At 40.5% G+C, this 17685-nt stretch overlaps 1 protein-coding gene across 1 annotated transcript; it reads left to right on the top strand.

The window, feature by feature from the left end:
* The first annotated feature begins 1117 nt into the window (after nucleotides 1-1117).
* On the top strand, nucleotides 1118-17407 carry LOC128785624 (p53 apoptosis effector related to PMP-22-like). Its single transcript, XM_053938364.1, has 3 exons — nucleotides 1118-1497; nucleotides 15049-15192; nucleotides 15453-17407. Exons 1-3 carry the CDS (start codon nucleotides 1287-1289, stop codon nucleotides 15665-15667), a joined length of 570 nt encoding a protein of 189 aa, XP_053794339.1. The 5' UTR covers nucleotides 1118-1286; the 3' UTR covers nucleotides 15668-17407.
* The last annotated feature ends 278 nt before the right edge of the window (nucleotides 17408-17685 follow it).

Here is a 17685-nt window from a genome sequence, read left to right as displayed (position 1 = left end):
ATTGGTTCAAGCTCAATACCTCTTCAGACACAGTGTATCATTGTAATGTAAATTATTAATTTCTTTTATTTAGGACATTATTGATTTATGAATATTAATTCAGAAAAATGCTGTGGAGTTTGCAGTTCACAAACAGTTCATAGCTGTCACATTGCACCATGAGAGCTGCAATACAATAACAAATTTCTTTGAGTAAATGAGGTCAGTACTTGAAGGATGCAGCCCTACCTGACAACTGGGAGCAAAGGATACTTTGCTTCCTCTGGGCTTAACTGTGTTTCACACAAATCAACTTTGATCAAGGGCTGCAGCTGCTTCCAGATGTAAATGCAATTGGGCCCTACCAAAATACTAGGTTGTAGCATGTGTTAGTTCAAAGGGAGAGTGCAGGGAACACAGCAATATCACTTCTGAGCCGACAGACAGAAAGCCCTGCCGCGCACTCGGCTGGGTGTCCTCCCAGGGCATAGAGAGGTGATGGCTCATCTCTGCCTTGCACACTTAGCAGCTGCAGACAGGCTCTGACAGGCCCCAGACAGTGCTTGTACAGCCAGATCCACACTCAGGGAGTGTTTGTGAGGCTTAGTCAAATCAGAACTCAGCTCTTGTTCTCCCAGTAAGGCTATATCCAGATCATACTGTATTTTTTTTCCTCTGTACCTATGCTCCAGAAGGGGAAGTGCCGACAGTGACATTCTTTACTGCTTTAGCTTTATAACAGCTATGGGGATTTCTTTAATTGTAAAAAATAAGGTATGATTTTATTTTTAAATGGAGTCCTAGAAAGGCAGCTCACAGCCTCCAGGTGCCACGTCTCAGAGGCATCCACCATGTCATGCAAACAGTTCCCTCTTGTCTCTGCTTTCTCCTGCCATAATGCATATCCCTTAGAAGATGAAAAGGTGCAAGCACAGCTGCTAGTGGGGCTGTCAGGAAGGAAAGTGTTAAATGCTGAGGGTAAACATCTCCTGATTTGTTACCTAGTCAGCAGGGCAGAGAAGATCTCACAGATAAACCCAGCCTTGAAGCTTCTCCCCAGCTCAACTGGTTATTGCTCAGCGGCAGCTCTTACTCATCTGAATCTAGGTGGAGCTCCTTCCCTCCCTCCATCCCTCCCTCTCTCTCTGCTGTGTCTGTCCTGGCTGAAAAGCTTTTCTCCAACATCTGCACACGTGTTCGCGGGTGCCAGCACCGCCTTTCCAGGAGCTCTGCAGAGGCACCCATCGCTTTGCGCGGCCGAGCCTGTGGCAGAGAGGGCCTTGTCCTGCCAGCACCTGCCCTGAGCCATGGTGAAGTACGGCCTCGACTACACGCGCTGCAGATGGATCCTACCCCTGCTCCTGGGCATTGGGGTCATCTTCGGCATCATCGCGCTGGCGGGCTGGGGCTGGCTGGAGTCGCAGACCTTGCCCTATGTGCTGCAAGCGTCGCTGTGGCAGATCTGCAGGAGGCCTGATCAGGGCGGGCAATGGAGCTGCGAGTCCCTCATGGGCTACGGTAAGCGCCTACTGGGGTGGCAGGGAGCAGGCTCTGAAGCAGAGGGTCACATCCCCCAGGTCACCTTCCCGCAGGTCTCCTAACTGTATCACTCAATACCTGGCATTTTTATATGAATCCACAGGCAATAGTGACTGTCACTGAGTACACTGAGGCTTTTGACTAACCGGGTGAAGAAATAAAATGCCCTCAACACCCCTGTGCAGAAAAGAACCCAGAGCATTACATAATACATAAAAACCCACACATGGTATTGTACTGGTGCAAAAAATAATACAGGACTTTCCTCCTCTCGCAGAAGAATCTGGTAACCTCACTAATCACTGCTTCTCAAAACTTAACGGCTACCTGTGATCAAACATCCAAACAACAAGTTGTGTGGGTAAGCCTGGCATTAGTGTGACAAGCAGGTCTGAGTGCCAGAAACAGGGAGGTAAAAATGTGAGATGGTAGCAAGATATTCCCGGGGAGTGTCAGGCTACAGAATGCTGCCCTGAAACTGCTTAGGTAGGTGGGTCGTGTGAAAGAGTCTCCTTGCGATTATGAAAGAAAGCTTTAAAAGATGAAAGGATTTCTTGTTTGCACTAAGTTTTGGTGAAGTATGCTATTAAACATGTTGACCCTGGTGCAATCTTCAGCTTGAAAAACCACAAGTGTGGGAGAATAGCCCAAGAGAAGGGTCACTCTGGATGTGCTCTGTTTCTTTTTTATTTTTTTCGTTTTTTTTTTCCTTCTGTATATTTGCTATTGGCCATGGTTTGAAACAAGTAATTGTGAATGAAGGGCTGTTAGCTTAAGCTGGAAAGGATGTTCAAGAGTTCTTACAATTTATGCTCATTCAAATTACAAGGAAGAACCTTTTCTCTAGGGCTCAGAATCTCAGCTCTTGTTAAAAATAAGAGTAAAAGCACTTGCTGAAGCAATCTCAGGGATCATTTATTACAGCGTTTCAAAATTGTTCCTGAAGGTTTATTGTATGTCATGAAACTCTACCTTCTATGCAAAAAATTCAGCTGTAATGAGTTAATTGCAACAGGCCTCTGTGAGTGTAGGGCTCCAGGCATGACCAGCTCCACCAAGCATCACCATCCAGTCCTGCTCTCAGGGCTCCAGCATCATCTCTGTGGCTGGGTGAAAGTCAAGCCAGCAAATGGGCCTCTGCTACGTGGCACTTGGAAGAAGGAGGAAGAACTTGATGCTTAGTAGAGGATTTCTCAGTCCTGAGTTTCCTCCTAAGTTTCCTGAAAAGCAAGCCTTCCTCTTGATCTCCCAATTAGGCCCTGGAGAATGCTATGAATGCCAGCTGGACAGAAAACACTGAGATGTTTCACCTTGTTTCTCTTGATAATACAAGAGAAATTTCTCCTTATTTCTGGGATCTAGTTAAGTGTCTGGCATTTCACTTCCTTCCTTGTCCCACCTCACTCTGATAGCTTTAAATTCTGCGCCTGTATGCATCTACATACAAAGCAGGGAGGTCAGCATCTGCCCTGGAAACTGGACAGCATCTACATCCTTTGTGTGGACTGTCCTGCAACGTCTGGGGTTACCATTAATCACATTCACAATAAGTCCAGCACTTTAAACACAAACATTGTGGACTTGGTACACACATGCATGACATTATCCAGCAGGTATACTGGAGAGTCCACTGATGCTTCTGAAAGCATTAGAAACATTGTTCCTGAGCTGCATGACTGCATTATGCCCTCAATAGGCATGCACCTATCACCTGAACTAGTCTTCAAGGTGATTGAAAACCCTGGAAGCCTAAGCAAATCCTGAAAACCCTCCTGGACAAAATTTCCTGGATATGTCTGGCACAATGGAGTCACCTAGTCAGTGGGAGAATATGTGAAGGCTGTATGCAAAGGCCAGGTAAGAGTGTGTTATGCTGCCAGGCATAATCTGCCTTTGCCAGATTATGCCATTAAAATGCAGATCTTGCCCTTCATGGGGATGAGTTATCCCTGACCCAGAAGAGGACTGTAGACCTGACTGTTAAGGCTGCAAACTCATGACACTGTCCTGATCTTTTCCAGACCTTTCCCTCAGACCCCTTCTCTACAGAGGTGGGATGTGCTCAGATCCAATCCCATTCTCCATTTTTCCTTGCTCAGTAATTAATGCAGGGTCAGGATTTTTCTTTTGTGACTCCCACCTTTTCTCATGCAGGGCAGAGGTGGCTATGCTGGTCTTGGATTCCACCCAAAAGACCAAGCCATGAGAGCATCTAATTTGTGAGCATCCAGGTCTTGTGTTGACTCTGATTGTACCTGCCTTAGTGATGAAATAGAGGGTTTTAGTAATTCTGGGATTACATTTATCTACTGTGCTCCAGAAAGGTCATGGAAACAAGCATTCAGCATCATGTTCTATGGGATGTTTAACTTTGTGCCAAGCTAAACACAGTGCTGGTTAAACAAAGTGTAATTACACGCCTTCCTGAGCACAGAGACAAAGATGTGATGTAAACGTAAAGGACAGAAAGGTTTTACAGCATTCCTGAGATGAGATCTCTTTTACCCCCTCTGTACCAGTTTCCATCTTGTTTATTCTGACCTTTATTCACAGCTTCCCTGCCTAATCTGCTGCTGGCTGGCTAGGTTCTGAAATTTGGCCCTTCTGCAGGGGTGGTTTCACTGATAAACATATGTATGTGTAGCCCAGCAGCTGCCAGCAAATATTGTCAACATGACTTGGACAGTGTAGTTATCTTAATCCACTACAGTCATCTTTGTCCCATCATAATTAGATATAATTGCAACATCCTTGCAAGTTGTTAATTATAATGTGCAAATTCAAATCAAATTCTGCACGTGCAATGTTTATAATTCCCCTTGAATCTCAGCTCTTTTGCTTAAGATATGTTTATACTGTTGGAAGGCAAAACCCCAATGTCATTGAGGTTGATTATATTGGTAGGGAAGAAGGTTGAATATTTCACTGGCTGCATCAGTGGAGTTCAGAGGTTTTGATTTTTTGATTTTTTTTTCTTCTTTTTTTTTTTTGAAAGGCAATGGAGGAACTCCACAGGTGCTCTTACCTTTTGTGAAAGCATCTGCTCACCTGTGGTCTTTTGCAAAGTTTATGAGCTCTGTGGAAAGTGAGACTATGAAGAGTTTATACAGTCAGGTATCTTCTCCAAGATTTCAGATCATCCACTTTAAACATATGACACTCATGTAGACTTTATCAAAGACTGTTGCTTTTCAAGCATATTTAGTTCAAATAAATATAACTTTCTAGGAAAAATATCCAATGCCTTAGGACACTTACTCAAAATGCATGGAATTTAGGATGAGGGACTGAGAGATTCATTGCTCTTGCTCTTCATTGTTCTTGCACTTGAAAAAACAAAGGGTTCAATCTGGTGACATGCTTGAACACACACAATGAAAGATGAAGACTTTTTGGATAGATAATGAGCAATATGGAATGTATCTCTGTGGGACATGGCTGAGCTTACAAAGAAAATGCACAGGTTAAACCCCATCATGATGCTGGCACAGCACTCCTTTGTTTTTCTTGTTCTTTGGCTATATTACCTGTCTTGAATAAGGTGTGTCTTGCAGACCTGAGACATTTCTTCAGTATGTAATTTATTCCACTGCAGGCTTTGAAGATGTTTAAACATGTGTAGGTAAATACAGAATAAACATAAATAATGGGGGGGGAGGGAATAAAATCAGACTGATTTTATTAGTCTGAATGTGACGCACAAAGGGTGAAAAACTTGTGACTACACTTGTCCCATCTTATCTTCCACCCAGCCTTGCAGTTCTTCCATTTGCAGATGCTGCCATCAAAACAACTGTAATTTTAAAGTGTATGTTGAAGAGGTCATCTTATTTACATAGTGCAAACAGAGATCTTGGGGAAAAAAAAATCAGGAAAAGGCATTTCCAAATAGCAAGTGGAATCCACATCTTCAGTTATTTTTACATCATAATATTCTATTATAGCTTTTTCCTGGGATGTGTGGAGGGGTTTGTGGCTGTGGAGATTAGTGGGGGGATGAATGATTTTGCCATCTGGAAAGGACACCTTTATGCAGCTTGTCTTCCAGGCAAATAATGGGCAACTGTGTTCTAGGTATCCAGTTTTATTTTGGTCTATGAATATGAATGCAATACTTCAAGATAAGTAGGCTAGTACAGTATGATTATAATGAACAAAAACTACTTCAAATATGAGAGCAGATAAGTATGGCTACAGGATAAATGAAAGAAGGAAATGTTGCAAAAGTAATATCCTTTTGAGAAAATAAATATTCTGCATCCCCATTGATGAGTAGATTTTTTTCCCCCATTTTTCCTGTACCAGGCTTTTGTTTCCAGGGAATCTTTTGCTACAGTGAAGCACATTTATTATCCGAGAGGAAGAACAAAATGGAAATCACTTACTAAAAATCCCCAAGTAGTGATACAACAGCAAGGTTACATGGTGTGGTTGGGATCAGTTTCCAAAGTCTCTCTCTTGATACTGGCCTTGCACTGCTGGTCACACAGCTTTCCCTTTGGAAAATTACCTTCTCCATCAGAGCAGTGACTCATTACACCCGGGGCACAGGACAGACCAGACACCAAGTTTTGCCACTGCCACACTACCTACGTAAAACTGTTTTTCCTTCCCCCACATTCCCGTCACATCTGACAGCCAGCAACTAATCCCAGCATGGGGAAACCTTTACTTGCCTCAAGATGAAAGTAAGCACCCTGAACAGAGTCACATGGGGATATTTCCAGAGGGACAGGATAGGATACAGCAGATGAAGGACAAACAAGATGTCCCAGTGGCTCTCTGGCATCTGAGGGTATCTGTACATCAAAATAGAAATGAAGTAAACAAGTAACTGTGCTTTTGAAGTAGGGACCAACTCAAGTCACTGGGCCTTTATTACAGATTTTTTCCTGAAGTCAAGGTTCTGCACTTAACAGCTTTAAGAATTTGGTAACATCCAAGTAGATTTGCAAAAGTGTCTTTGCAGCTGGGAAAGAGGCTGGGGAGGTTTCTGAGCAGTTCAAGGAAGCCTGTGGGAGAGCCCAGAATGGAGCTCAGCTCTGCTCTGTGCATGGCCCGGATTAAAGGCCTCTACTCCTTTGGCACAGGGTGAAAATGAAAACAAAAGGCTGCTGCTGTTCCTGCTGTATTGTAGCATAAAATGGTTGTATTTCTATAAAGTGGTTGTCTGTAGTTTTAATGACAGTGTGTAGAGAAGCATATGATTTCCTAAGACATTATTCTCCTTAAAGTGTAAGGTTTCCTGGGATTAACCAGTGAGAAATGAGATTACAAGATTAGTTACCGAATAATGTAGAATACTCAATAATTATTCAAAAATTAGAATGAGAAAAAATACAGTTTTAAACATATAGCTAATAAAAAAATCACAGCAGTATTTGTAAGGAATGATGCAAGAAGGAAAGAAAATATTTGATTTTTCCCCAGTTTGTAGAAGATGCTCAATTGTTTCTAAACAGGTATAAGAGAAGGGAATCAAGGCCAGAGCATTTAATTACCATGGCAATTTTTATTCCCTTTCTGCAATTGCTTGTGTGCTTTCCCTTATAGTTTTAGAGTTTGTACTTTTATAATTTCAGTGGCAGATTCATTTAATCAGATTCTTTTCTAAATAATAGTTATGCTCTTGAGCAATTAATGCTCCAGAGAGCAATTGCATATATAATCCCACTGTTTATTATCCAGCCTTCCACATACGGTTCGATTATGTGGAAAAATAGCAGTCATGTGGAACATTCTCATCTGCCCATCAGGAGATATGAACTGCTGGTGCTGAGGATTTTGAGAAGATCCCCAGCACTTTGCATTTTCAGGCCCTGAAGTCCTGAAGAGAGGATTCCATTCACTTACACAGGAGGCATCTCTACTGACAGCATGTGGAAATTTGTGGCCAAACTCTCAATCCTCTTCACCTCATCTGTTCCTCTAGTTTGTAGAGGTAATCTAATACAGCATGGCCATAACAACATCTCCATACTCTGAACAGTGATAAGGGCTGCAAGATGTATTTCAAATTCCACTATAGGTTTAAACATATTACCCAAGTGGGAAGGTGTTAAACAGCAAAAGAAACAAAACATTCTTTCACATTTCTGTATCACTTTTTACTGGCAGCTTGTGCTGTTCTAAGACACCTCAAACACACTGACACAGTGAGCATTGTAATGCCATGTTTCTTCTTTGTCAAGTACCATTACAAAATAACTCATTGCTCAAAAATTCCCAGGAACTCAAAATAGCTTATGGAATGCTGACACTAACCTGTGTTCCAGAGGTGTCTGGCTTCCTTCTACTAGTACTAAATAAAACTTCACTCCAGTCCTGCTGAATTACTAATCTGAAACTGAATACATCTAATGTCACCTACTGTGCTGACATATGTATGCTGTGCCCAAATCAGGCCCCAAAAAAATAGGAAGTCTCTCTGCAGTTCATTTAACCTCATCAGCAGTAAGTATCAAGGGACAAACATTTTCAGTATGCATTGTAAAACCTGTTTCATTAACAAGAAGAGTAAATAAATCCAATATATTTTTATGAGTATGAAGCACAACTTCTGCTTATATTCTGAGGGTTTTATTTTGCAAAGAGTAAAATTTTGCTTCTATCAGAAAATCAGATCCAGGTTCACAGCTGCTGTCTGTAAGTGGGAAATTCCCTAGTGCAAAAGGTGATTTTCATCAAGGTTTCAGAACATAGTTTGCTCACAGCATGAAAACTGCCGATCAAGAGTGACAACAATTCTTAGTGCACATGAAAATAAGATGTAAATTCAGTGTTCATTAGTTCCTAATGACTCTGGGAATATAAAACTTAAAAAGAACTTTTTTTAAAAAGGTTCCACTCTACTGTTTTGATTAAAAGTCCTAGTTCATAGCCTGTGTTATCATGGAAATTGATGCTGTTTAATTCACATTAACAATTTCAACCCACTCAGGGGTAATTAGGGAGCAGGTACATCTTGCTATTCTCATTAACTGAGCTTATGTAAATTGACCGATTAATCAATACCTTACCTATTTTATTTACCTGACCCTCCCAAACTCCATCCACATATAAGTAATCCTGCTTTAATTTAAAATAAATAGGAAAAAATAGGAGGAAAAAAATGTTACAGCATTAAAGTGTGTGAGGCTGAGCTTTAATCCTGAGATTTTTTCAGTATGTGCAACTGCTTCTGAAGATAATGTGAGATAGGGATACTCCCTGACTCTCTCGTGAGCAAACCTTTAATTTTCAGGCACTGTGTGTGCATTATATTTAATATCTAACTTACTCCCTTGATGCTCCCTTTGATGACAGCTCTACACCTTCTACCCCTTCTGCCTTCCCAGCACTAAGCAAGCATCAGGGAGCAGCCCTCATTAATGCAGGATTTGCAGAAGCCAGCTTCTAAGTCAAGCTTGTACATGCCTGAGCTTATGATGAGATGAATTTGAACCACTCTCGCAAGACGTAACTGCTCCTCCCCTCCAATTCAATTCAGAATAGCTTCTAAGTTTAATTGCTTGCCTCAGTAAGAAAGGAGGGTTGCAGATTACACAAAGGTTTTGCCTGTGTTTGTTTGTGGGTGAAGTCAGGGGTGAGGAACTAATAAGTTTTTCCTTTAAAGGAGTTAAAGCCCAGCAAGCCACACTGAGCTATTACTTTAGCATGCAGCTATGGACAAAACACTGCCTTCTGCTAATGTACACTGCGTTTTATTGAAAGAAGAACTACTTATAAAGGTTCTTTTCCTTAATGTTGTCATCTAAAATCATTATTGTGGGGTAATTGTTCTAATGTCCTAATCCTTTCTCATTTATATGGGACCTGTTACTAATCATTGAGAAACTTTGGCCATGACATTATCCTAATGTGAACCTAAATAGGTCATTCTCTGTTTCTATGGCTGTCTTTTAAATAATGGCAAGCTAAAAGCTGGTTCTGGCTCACACAAAAACTACTTTTGTGAGATAATACTCTGTTATTAAATGAGAAATCTGTATTAACAGCCAATGAATTCTAAAAAAGTAATGCTAGGGGGAAAAGAACAGAGTTACCAAAGAGGATGCCATATAGAAAGACTAAAAGAAAAACCTCTGTATTCCACTGCAAAAGATGTAAATTTTGACCATAAAAATCCAAAGAAAAACCTCCAGTATTGGCTACCCACATGAAAGATATACAGAGAATGAAGTTCTTTTATGAATGATCCAGATGCAATGAAGACAGAAACTCGGAAAATAGTACATATCCAATCATACCTTTTGATATTATTTTCCTCATTTTATTCTGTTAATAAATTATCCATGACTAATATGTGATTTTTTTTCATTTGTACACTCTTCCTTTGAAATAACTTTCAGTCAATTGCTGTTAGTCTGCACATGCAGTTTATTCAAAAGAAGCTGCTTTTGGTAGTTTCTGATTTATCTTGGCTGTATACAAACACATGCACACTGGTATTTCAATGCCAGCTCATGTGGTCAGCGAACAATTACAGAGATTATAGTGTGCATTGGTTTCCAGAAAGAGCACAGAAATTCCCCATAGCTGGCATGTTACAGAGTCAGTATTTCCAGAAGACAGGATTTCGCACTGTGTCATGTTGCACAGGTAACACAGGAAATCCAGACTCCTGATGATAGTGGTGTGCATGTACACCCGCAGCTTGTAACCCTTCCGCTGGTAGAGATGTGGGTTAATGGGTTTGATGGACCACCATAAGAGTCAGGCTAAGGGAACATGAGTTCTGCTGCAAACATGTGCACTTTCACATGGAAACTTTCTTGAGGAGAACAAACCAAAGGGAAATGGGTAAAACCCGGCCAAAGCAGTTCCTTTTCAAAGTGAAGCATGTGCTCTGCAGTGTTCGCCACACCCTGACAAAGAATGCCAGGTTGAGAAACTCAAGTGAGTTCAGCTTTGTTTCCAAAATAATACTCTTTCCCTTTAATTAGGGAGATGTTAAACATGTTGAGCTCTGAAACTCAGCCTAGAAACATTCTCATTATGTACAACACAGAGATGAATTGCTACCACTGCAGATTTTAGTTCTCCTAAGATTTGCTTTGCAAGACTGCAGCTACAACTGCAGGGTTTATGTTTCTTTCCCTCAGTGGTATGAAGGATAACAGAGCAAAATGTCTGTTACATTTTCTTTCACCCCTCCCTGGTTCTTGTGAATTAGAGCTACCCTTCCTCAAATCACTGCACAATTCACTGCAGTGTGAAAATGATCAGTCAGCAAGAACCTCTAGATAATTGTTGGTGTCTTTGAGCTGGCAATAAATATCTGTTTTTCTTTCCAATGCTAGTTGTGTATTTAGCTTCCAGCCAAGAGGAAAATTTGGAGAAGTATGTTCTTATTGATTATACAAGGAGTGGTACTTCTGAACTCTCTGGGGTTGCTTTCAGAAAATGTCACCCGAGGAGAGACTCAGCAGTTTATGTGGTGTGGGAGTACCAGATCAAGAAAAACATGAGAATGTTATTGTGAGTGTTTTCCCATGTTTTTAAACACATACACCAGGAACTTGGGCATTTGTATTTGTCATGGAGGAAGTAAAGGTTATATGCTATTTTCAAAACAAAACAGCCCTTTTTTTGAAGGTACCGTTTGGAGCATGAAAGATGACAGGCTAAGGAAATACTAGGTTTGGTGGCTCAAAGTTTTGGCTCAACTTACTGCTAAGCAAGAAAGTTTGTTTCTTTTTGTGTGAAGCACTGACAGTGTTTACACTTTCATAAACTGTAAAATGTGTGAGGGAGTAAAATCAGGAAGGCAGGAAACTGGAGACATTCTTAGTCCTGGATGTCTAATTAAGTCCATCAGCTTCCCTATGGCTGCAGCCAGATATAGGATAATCAGAATGTGTTAATATGGTGCAATACAAGAGGTAGTCATGCTGCCTCCAAACTGAGTTAGCTTTAATAGCAGAGTAATAAATCTGTGTTATTATTGAATTCTGTCTCAGCTAATTATATAGCTCATAAGATACCATGAGCTCTGTTCTGGCATGGAGGGCTCTTTCTGGTCTCTAAATTAGCTCAGGGGTCTTCTCACAGCAGGGAGTTATAGAAGTCAGGCACTTATTTTCATTTTCCAATGGTCACATATTACTGTATTCACTTTGGATAGCCCAGACTCTCACAAATCACTGCTGACTGACATAAAAAACTCTGCTATCAGAAGCACTGTCCTTGCCCGCTTGAGACAGGTGTGAGAACATGGGTTCCTCTTGCCTGTTTGGGATAGCAATGTCTTGTTTAAAGACCAAATTGCTCAGAAAATTGCCAGTTAGAAGGAGTTTTGAAGAGTGGCTGGTGTGTAGCTGCCCACAAACCCTTTCATAATGTTTACTGGTGATCTTTCAGCTGGTGGAGGAATTGAACAAGAGAGAAATGACACTGGCACCAAAGCAGGATGCTGCTGGTATTCAAGAACACTTTTGTATAAACTCATGTTTCTTTTCTCACAAGCACATTTTAACTCTTAAACAGCCAAAAGATCACCACCATTTTTGGGGCTGAGAAAACAGATCTCAAAAACTGCTGACTAGTTTTACAAACTCAGTTTGATATCCTGTAACCTGCTGCTCCCTCTGTTTCAGTTTTTGATTTGGTGACAGGTGGACTGGGCCCTTTCACCTTTTAACTGCCTTTGCTTTACAGCCAAGAATACACTAAATTGGTGTTGCACTTGTGAGGATTCTTTGGCCTGGAGTTCACATTTTTAAGAAAAAGCTTTGCAGATAGAACAATTTACTTATATTTTTACTCAATGTTAAAGACTAAAACCCCCACAACATTGGAAGATAAGAAAATATTTGGGATCAAATTAGCCACTTGCTTATCAGTATTTTTTGACCAATTTAATTCTTCATTTTTAAGGAATTTTAAGTCTTAGTTCTATTCATAAAGAACTAAGCTACTCTAGTATTCCTGGCTGGCACAAGACAAAATAAGCATCTCAAATATAGAAACACTTGTAATTATTGCTGCCTAAAGCCTTTGTTACCTTTTACTCTAGGAAGGTAAGATTTTACACACTGTGGTCTTAGACTACTGACAGCTGTTGCTTTTTGTAAAGGACAGATGAACTCAGAATACTTTTCTTAAAAAAAACCCTGTAGAGACTCACTCTTCATACGCTCTACTGCCTTGGAGTTAGTTGTGTTTTGTTTTTCTTCCGATGTTGAGGGGTTTTTTTTCTCTTTTGTAGAACTGAGAGCCACAAAATTGGCTGTTAGATGATTGACTGAGCAATGCCTCCAAATGTGAGCATCCTGCAACAAGCATGTCTCTTCTTGCCACACAGCCAGTGCCCAGCAGGCTGGGCGTGCACCCAATCTGCTTCCATACAGTCACAGCATTTGGAACACTACTTCAGGAAAAACACCTGGGTGAGGCTGGAGGGGGAGGGAGCTGCTGACATGAGCAAGGTGCCACCCCACATGTCTGCAGCCACCAGGCACAGCTCCCTGAGCCCCCAGCCCAGGTGCTGCTCCCACCCTAGAGCTTGGTGCTCTACCATCAGCTGCTCTTGGGAAGCAAGGCTGAGCTTTGGCAGCAGGGGAGGTGGAACCCCCAGGACTCCTGCTGTCTCAGAACTTGCTGGGCAGGCAGCTGTGCTCTGAGTCTGCTCCTTTGCCTGGGAGTTTTGTATCTAACCACAAGCAATTGTGTACCTAAGAAAAAACATCACCTCTAGATGTTCTTGTAATTTCACCCTTTTGCTAGAAGTGTCCAGACTCTTGTATCCAAGAGCAGTGAGGTCACCATTGCTGAGAAACATCTCTTATGGCCAGATGCCCCTTTTTTTTGCTGTTTTGAATGGGACTGGGAGAGGAACTGGGAATGAGAGACTGGGAATAGGAACACCTTCAATGGGGTATATTGAGCAGTATAAAGAATTCCTCTTCTTGACTGTTTCTTCTACTACTCTGTCTGAGGTGCTGTCCTCCCTCCTGTGCCTCCACACTGCACACTTTACCTCTGAGCCCCTGTAAACTCCTAGAGAGAAGAGTTTGAGCTAAAACACTGGGCTAGAAAATGAGATGTAAGAACACAATTGCTGTCCCTTTCAGTCTTCCTAGGCAGCTGTCTGTTTACTGGGAAAACAACCCAGTTGAAAAGCCCTACAAGCAGACAGAAACTGTGGAATAAGAAAGAGAATGGAGATGAAATAAAACTGAAGATATAGTGTGATAGATAGAATGGAGCAGGAATCATAAAGTAGGGAGAATGATGAAATGCAAACAAAAGGGAAATTGGTTTTGATGGACTGAGGGTTAGAAAAGCATAGCTGGAAAATCCTGATCCATTTTTCTTGCCTAAGAGTAGTGGTGGTGTGGGCTCTGGGGAAAGAGATCAAACACCAAGCTGTCATTCATTGGAGACAGGACAGTTGCTTTCATGCTTACTTGACTCTGGTCAATGGAAAGACAGGACACTTTGCATTTTATTACTTCCATGCTTAAAGCAAACAAATTGATAGGTTACTTACTCAGTTTCAGAGGGAACTTTTACTGAACAGCATACACTGCATTTAAATTGAATTGTAATTATTGTCAGGGTTGTTTGGGCTGTGATAATTTTTTGGCACTGCTGTTGCATATATTTGGTTAGAAGCCAATGCTTGACAAAGACATAGTGGCTTAGATGAGGGGATGAAGTCTGTAGATGCGTAGCAGACTTTAACTGCTTACTCAATTTAATACACAATTTAAAATGTGTCAAAGTGGCTTTTTCACATCCAGAAGAAGAGACACTTTGATCTCTTTGAACAGTAGTTGCTCCTCAAGTCTTGAAATATTAAATAAATATTTTTCCAGTTGTTATGCCAATGCAATATGCTTTACTTTAACATGTTATAACATAAAAAATTATAATTTGAAAATAAAAGAATTAGTATCTGGAACAAGCTTTTTGAATTGCAGTGGTTCTAAATTTGGATCAAAATCAGAGGTCCAATTTCCCTACAAAACAGATTTCAAATCCTTAGCTCCATTTAGGACACAGAGCTAAACTAAGGCTGAAAGACAGAAATCACTGAATTCTGTAATTTATGGGCTATTTCCATTCCTTTAAGTTTGCCAGATTTGAAACTTTGTTTCAAAGGAAGATTTTATTAGTTCCAGGGACAGTTTAATTCTCCTTGTCTGTGCAGAATGAAGCTGGATTTATGGCATCAGCTGAGGTAATATTTGTTATTGAAGGACAGCGTCCAGTTTTACACCTTTAAAGCCATTAATCTCTTAATTCTTAATTGCTAAAACTAAACAGTAAGCTTGCACCCAAGCCCCCATTTCATTCTGCATGAGAAGACCAATCTGCAATTTTATGCATTCTGCACTTAGTGCATGATTTCTTGTGTAACTAAAATGATCACCTGTAAGGGAACAGAAAGCTCCCATGCTTTCTTTCTTGGGAGATGATCCTTTTTTCACAGATTTTAAAATTAACCTTTAATTACTAACCAGAGAAAACCAGCCTTTGTTTTTGTTTTTGTTCCTTTCTAATATATCTTCCTTCTGATTTCAGCCTGGGGAAGAGCTGCTGCTGCCACATACCTGGTTGGCTTTTTACTTCTAGTCATCTGTTTTGCACTGGCCATAATAGCATTTGCCATCGACACACTTCGGTTCAACTTCATTCGTGGGATCGGAGGCTTGCTTTTCGTGGCTGGTAAGGCAGCATATGGAGTCAAGTTTAGCTTGTGCAGATATATGCTTGTGCATACTAGAACTGATATTTTCCTCAGCTGATCCTATACCCAAGCCTTTGCCTGTGTGCAACTGAGCTCTCTATGAAAAATCAAAGTCTCTCATGGCACTGGATTGATTTTGAGATCCTCCAAAACATGCATGGGTTTAGCTACAGGGATTATGGAGGACAGCAGTGGTGCTGAGTGTTAAACATTTTTTTGTTTTCTCATGTTTCTTCAGCTGTGTTCTCCATCATGGGCCTGGTCATTTACCCAGTAAAGTTCTCATCTGAAGTTGAAATGACAGGAATCAATATGTTCAGCTGGGCCTATGGCTTTGGCTGGACCACCGCCATTATGGAAATATGCTTGGGATTCTTCTTCTGCTGCCTTCCTAACTATGAAGATCAGATCCTGGGTAATGTCAAGCCCACATATTTTTACTCTTCCCCATAAGCACGAGGAAAAATGTGTTCATATTCCAGAGATACCTGACAGACTAGCTACGTTTTTCGGAATATTGTCATCAGATGTTAGTAGAAAAGGCTGGAAACTTTTCTAATGTGTGTAGAAATATAGCACTGGCATCTGCAGTAAAATTATCTACTTTATTTTGGACCTTCATGTCTGATGTGTGGTGGTCAGATAAAGCACAAATGTTAAAACCCCTTGGTTTTCCTCATTCATTCCAGTAAGTGGAGTTTATGTGGATTCCATTGCATTTAAAATACATTCACAATTGTAATTAAATTTAGAAAAACTTATTAAACTGTCAATAAACAAAACAACGCATATCATCTTCCTGAAGGAAAGAAACTCAGAAAAGTCACATTTTTTATGTATCATCTTTAACCTGAAGATTTTGCACAATTTTCAAAAAGTCAAATACATTTACCTACTGACTGCCAAAGTAGTAAATTAGTCAGCCAGCACTTCATAGTTTTGCTTCTATTTTTCATTCATTCACTTAAGCCATAAGGACAGAGTAAAGAAGGGATTAAAGCTCCCTACCAGAGCCAGCATCTTGACTTCTCCTCATTCATGTGGAATGTATTTATTTCTAATTATTTGCAAGAGTGTGCAAGGAACACCAGTAAAGCCTTAAGAATCCTGGTGTGCCATTGCTGGTGCCAGTACAGAGTGGGCAGAGGCAGGAGAGATTTCAAGCCACTCCTGCAACCTGCAGGCCTGGTCTGATAAAGCCTCTGGTGTGGCTTTCTTCTTGGGTGTCTTGACATTTTTTTCCTGCTGTATCAAAACCTATGATTTTAAAATGCTCTGCTTTACTGGCCCAGCTTTTTTATCCGGTGTAGAAAGGTCAGGTATGATTTGCCTGCACCTCAAGAGCTGAGCTGGAGCAATGTAAGTATTTTACAGTTGCGAAAAGGCTCCTTTTTTTTTGTGTGCTGTTCTTAAGTATTTTTAAAGTGGAAAGTGTATACTGTCATATGTAACTGTAAAATGCATAAATACCCCTTACCAATTCATACCAAAGCTCTCATAGAGAAAATCACATCATAAAACATCTTATAGCATCCTATACTCCACAGTGCCTCAAGCCTCAATATACTGCAAGCAATGAAGTATACTCTGCTGGTTTCTGCCTTGTTAAACCTAACTTTATAACATTCAATTTATTCTCTTAAGTGAAAAAAAAAAGGATAATATGTGATATGGAAAAGGAGTCTCATCTAAATCCTTAACTACTGAGGCTTACTAGCTTGTAACACATCTGCAATTTTGTAATTGTGTGTACTATGAAAAGCCCTGCTAAGTGCTCCTTGTTTCAACAAATTAGAGGTGGAAAATTTTTCAGTTAAAACTTCTTGGTAGCTAAAATTAATAAAACACAGGGCTTCATCTGGGTTGTTTGGAGTTTTTTGTTTGGTTGTTTGTTTGGTTTTTTTAAGCAGTTAACTCCATTCACTTTTATGGAGTGTCTCCCAACCTTGATCAACAAGATTGAGAGATGGGTAGAGTATAAATAATGGGAAGAGCATATGCAGCAAGGAATAATTAGGCAAGAACATGTAAATACTTTAAAAAAATATTTCCTAGCTGGAAGAAAATCAAAGTGAAATACAGCTGAGAACACAATTAGTATAAAATGACTTGTAATTCTTTGTGTAATATTAACCATTCATGAGAAAAAATTTATAATAAATATTTTAATTATGCTTATTACACCTAATAAAATATGGTATCTATGTATTATTTCAAAAATTAGTCTTAACTTTTGCTCTCTACTGAGAGTGGGGAATTGTGGAAGCCCCCAAAGCCTCCTCTTCTCAGGTACCACCTTGAAGTACCTGAGTATGCTGGTTGAAATTTGACATCCAGCATCACAACTACAGTTTGTGTTACTCTTCAGTCCTACGCTGGCTGTCTCCCAAGGCCTTGCTCACAAGCACATGAGAATAGTGGACACTTATGGACCGCTCTGTTTGCTTTTGGGCTTATGGAGTTGAGTGCCT

The sequence above is a fragment of the Vidua chalybeata genome, chromosome 3, assembly GCF_026979565.1.
Source record: "Vidua chalybeata isolate OUT-0048 chromosome 3, bVidCha1 merged haplotype, whole genome shotgun sequence".
In the NCBI taxonomy this organism is placed as follows: domain Eukaryota; kingdom Metazoa; phylum Chordata; class Aves; order Passeriformes; family Viduidae; genus Vidua; species Vidua chalybeata.
This window is presented reverse-complemented; position numbering and strand designations above follow the sequence as displayed.

Bases quoted from the DNA above. Each gene is read 5' to 3' on its own strand.
- LOC128785624 (XM_053938364.1), top strand. From the start codon at position 1,287: ATGGTGAAGTACGGCCTCGACTACACGCGCTGCAGATGGATCCTACCC. The intron at 1,498-15,048 runs GTAAGCGCCTAC...TTCTGATTTCAG, and splicing joins CGAGTCCCTCATGGGCTACG to CCTGGGGAAGAGCTGCTGCT. The intron at 15,193-15,452 runs GTAAGGCAGCAT...ATGTTTCTTCAG, and splicing joins AGGCTTGCTTTTCGTGGCTG to CTGTGTTCTCCATCATGGGC.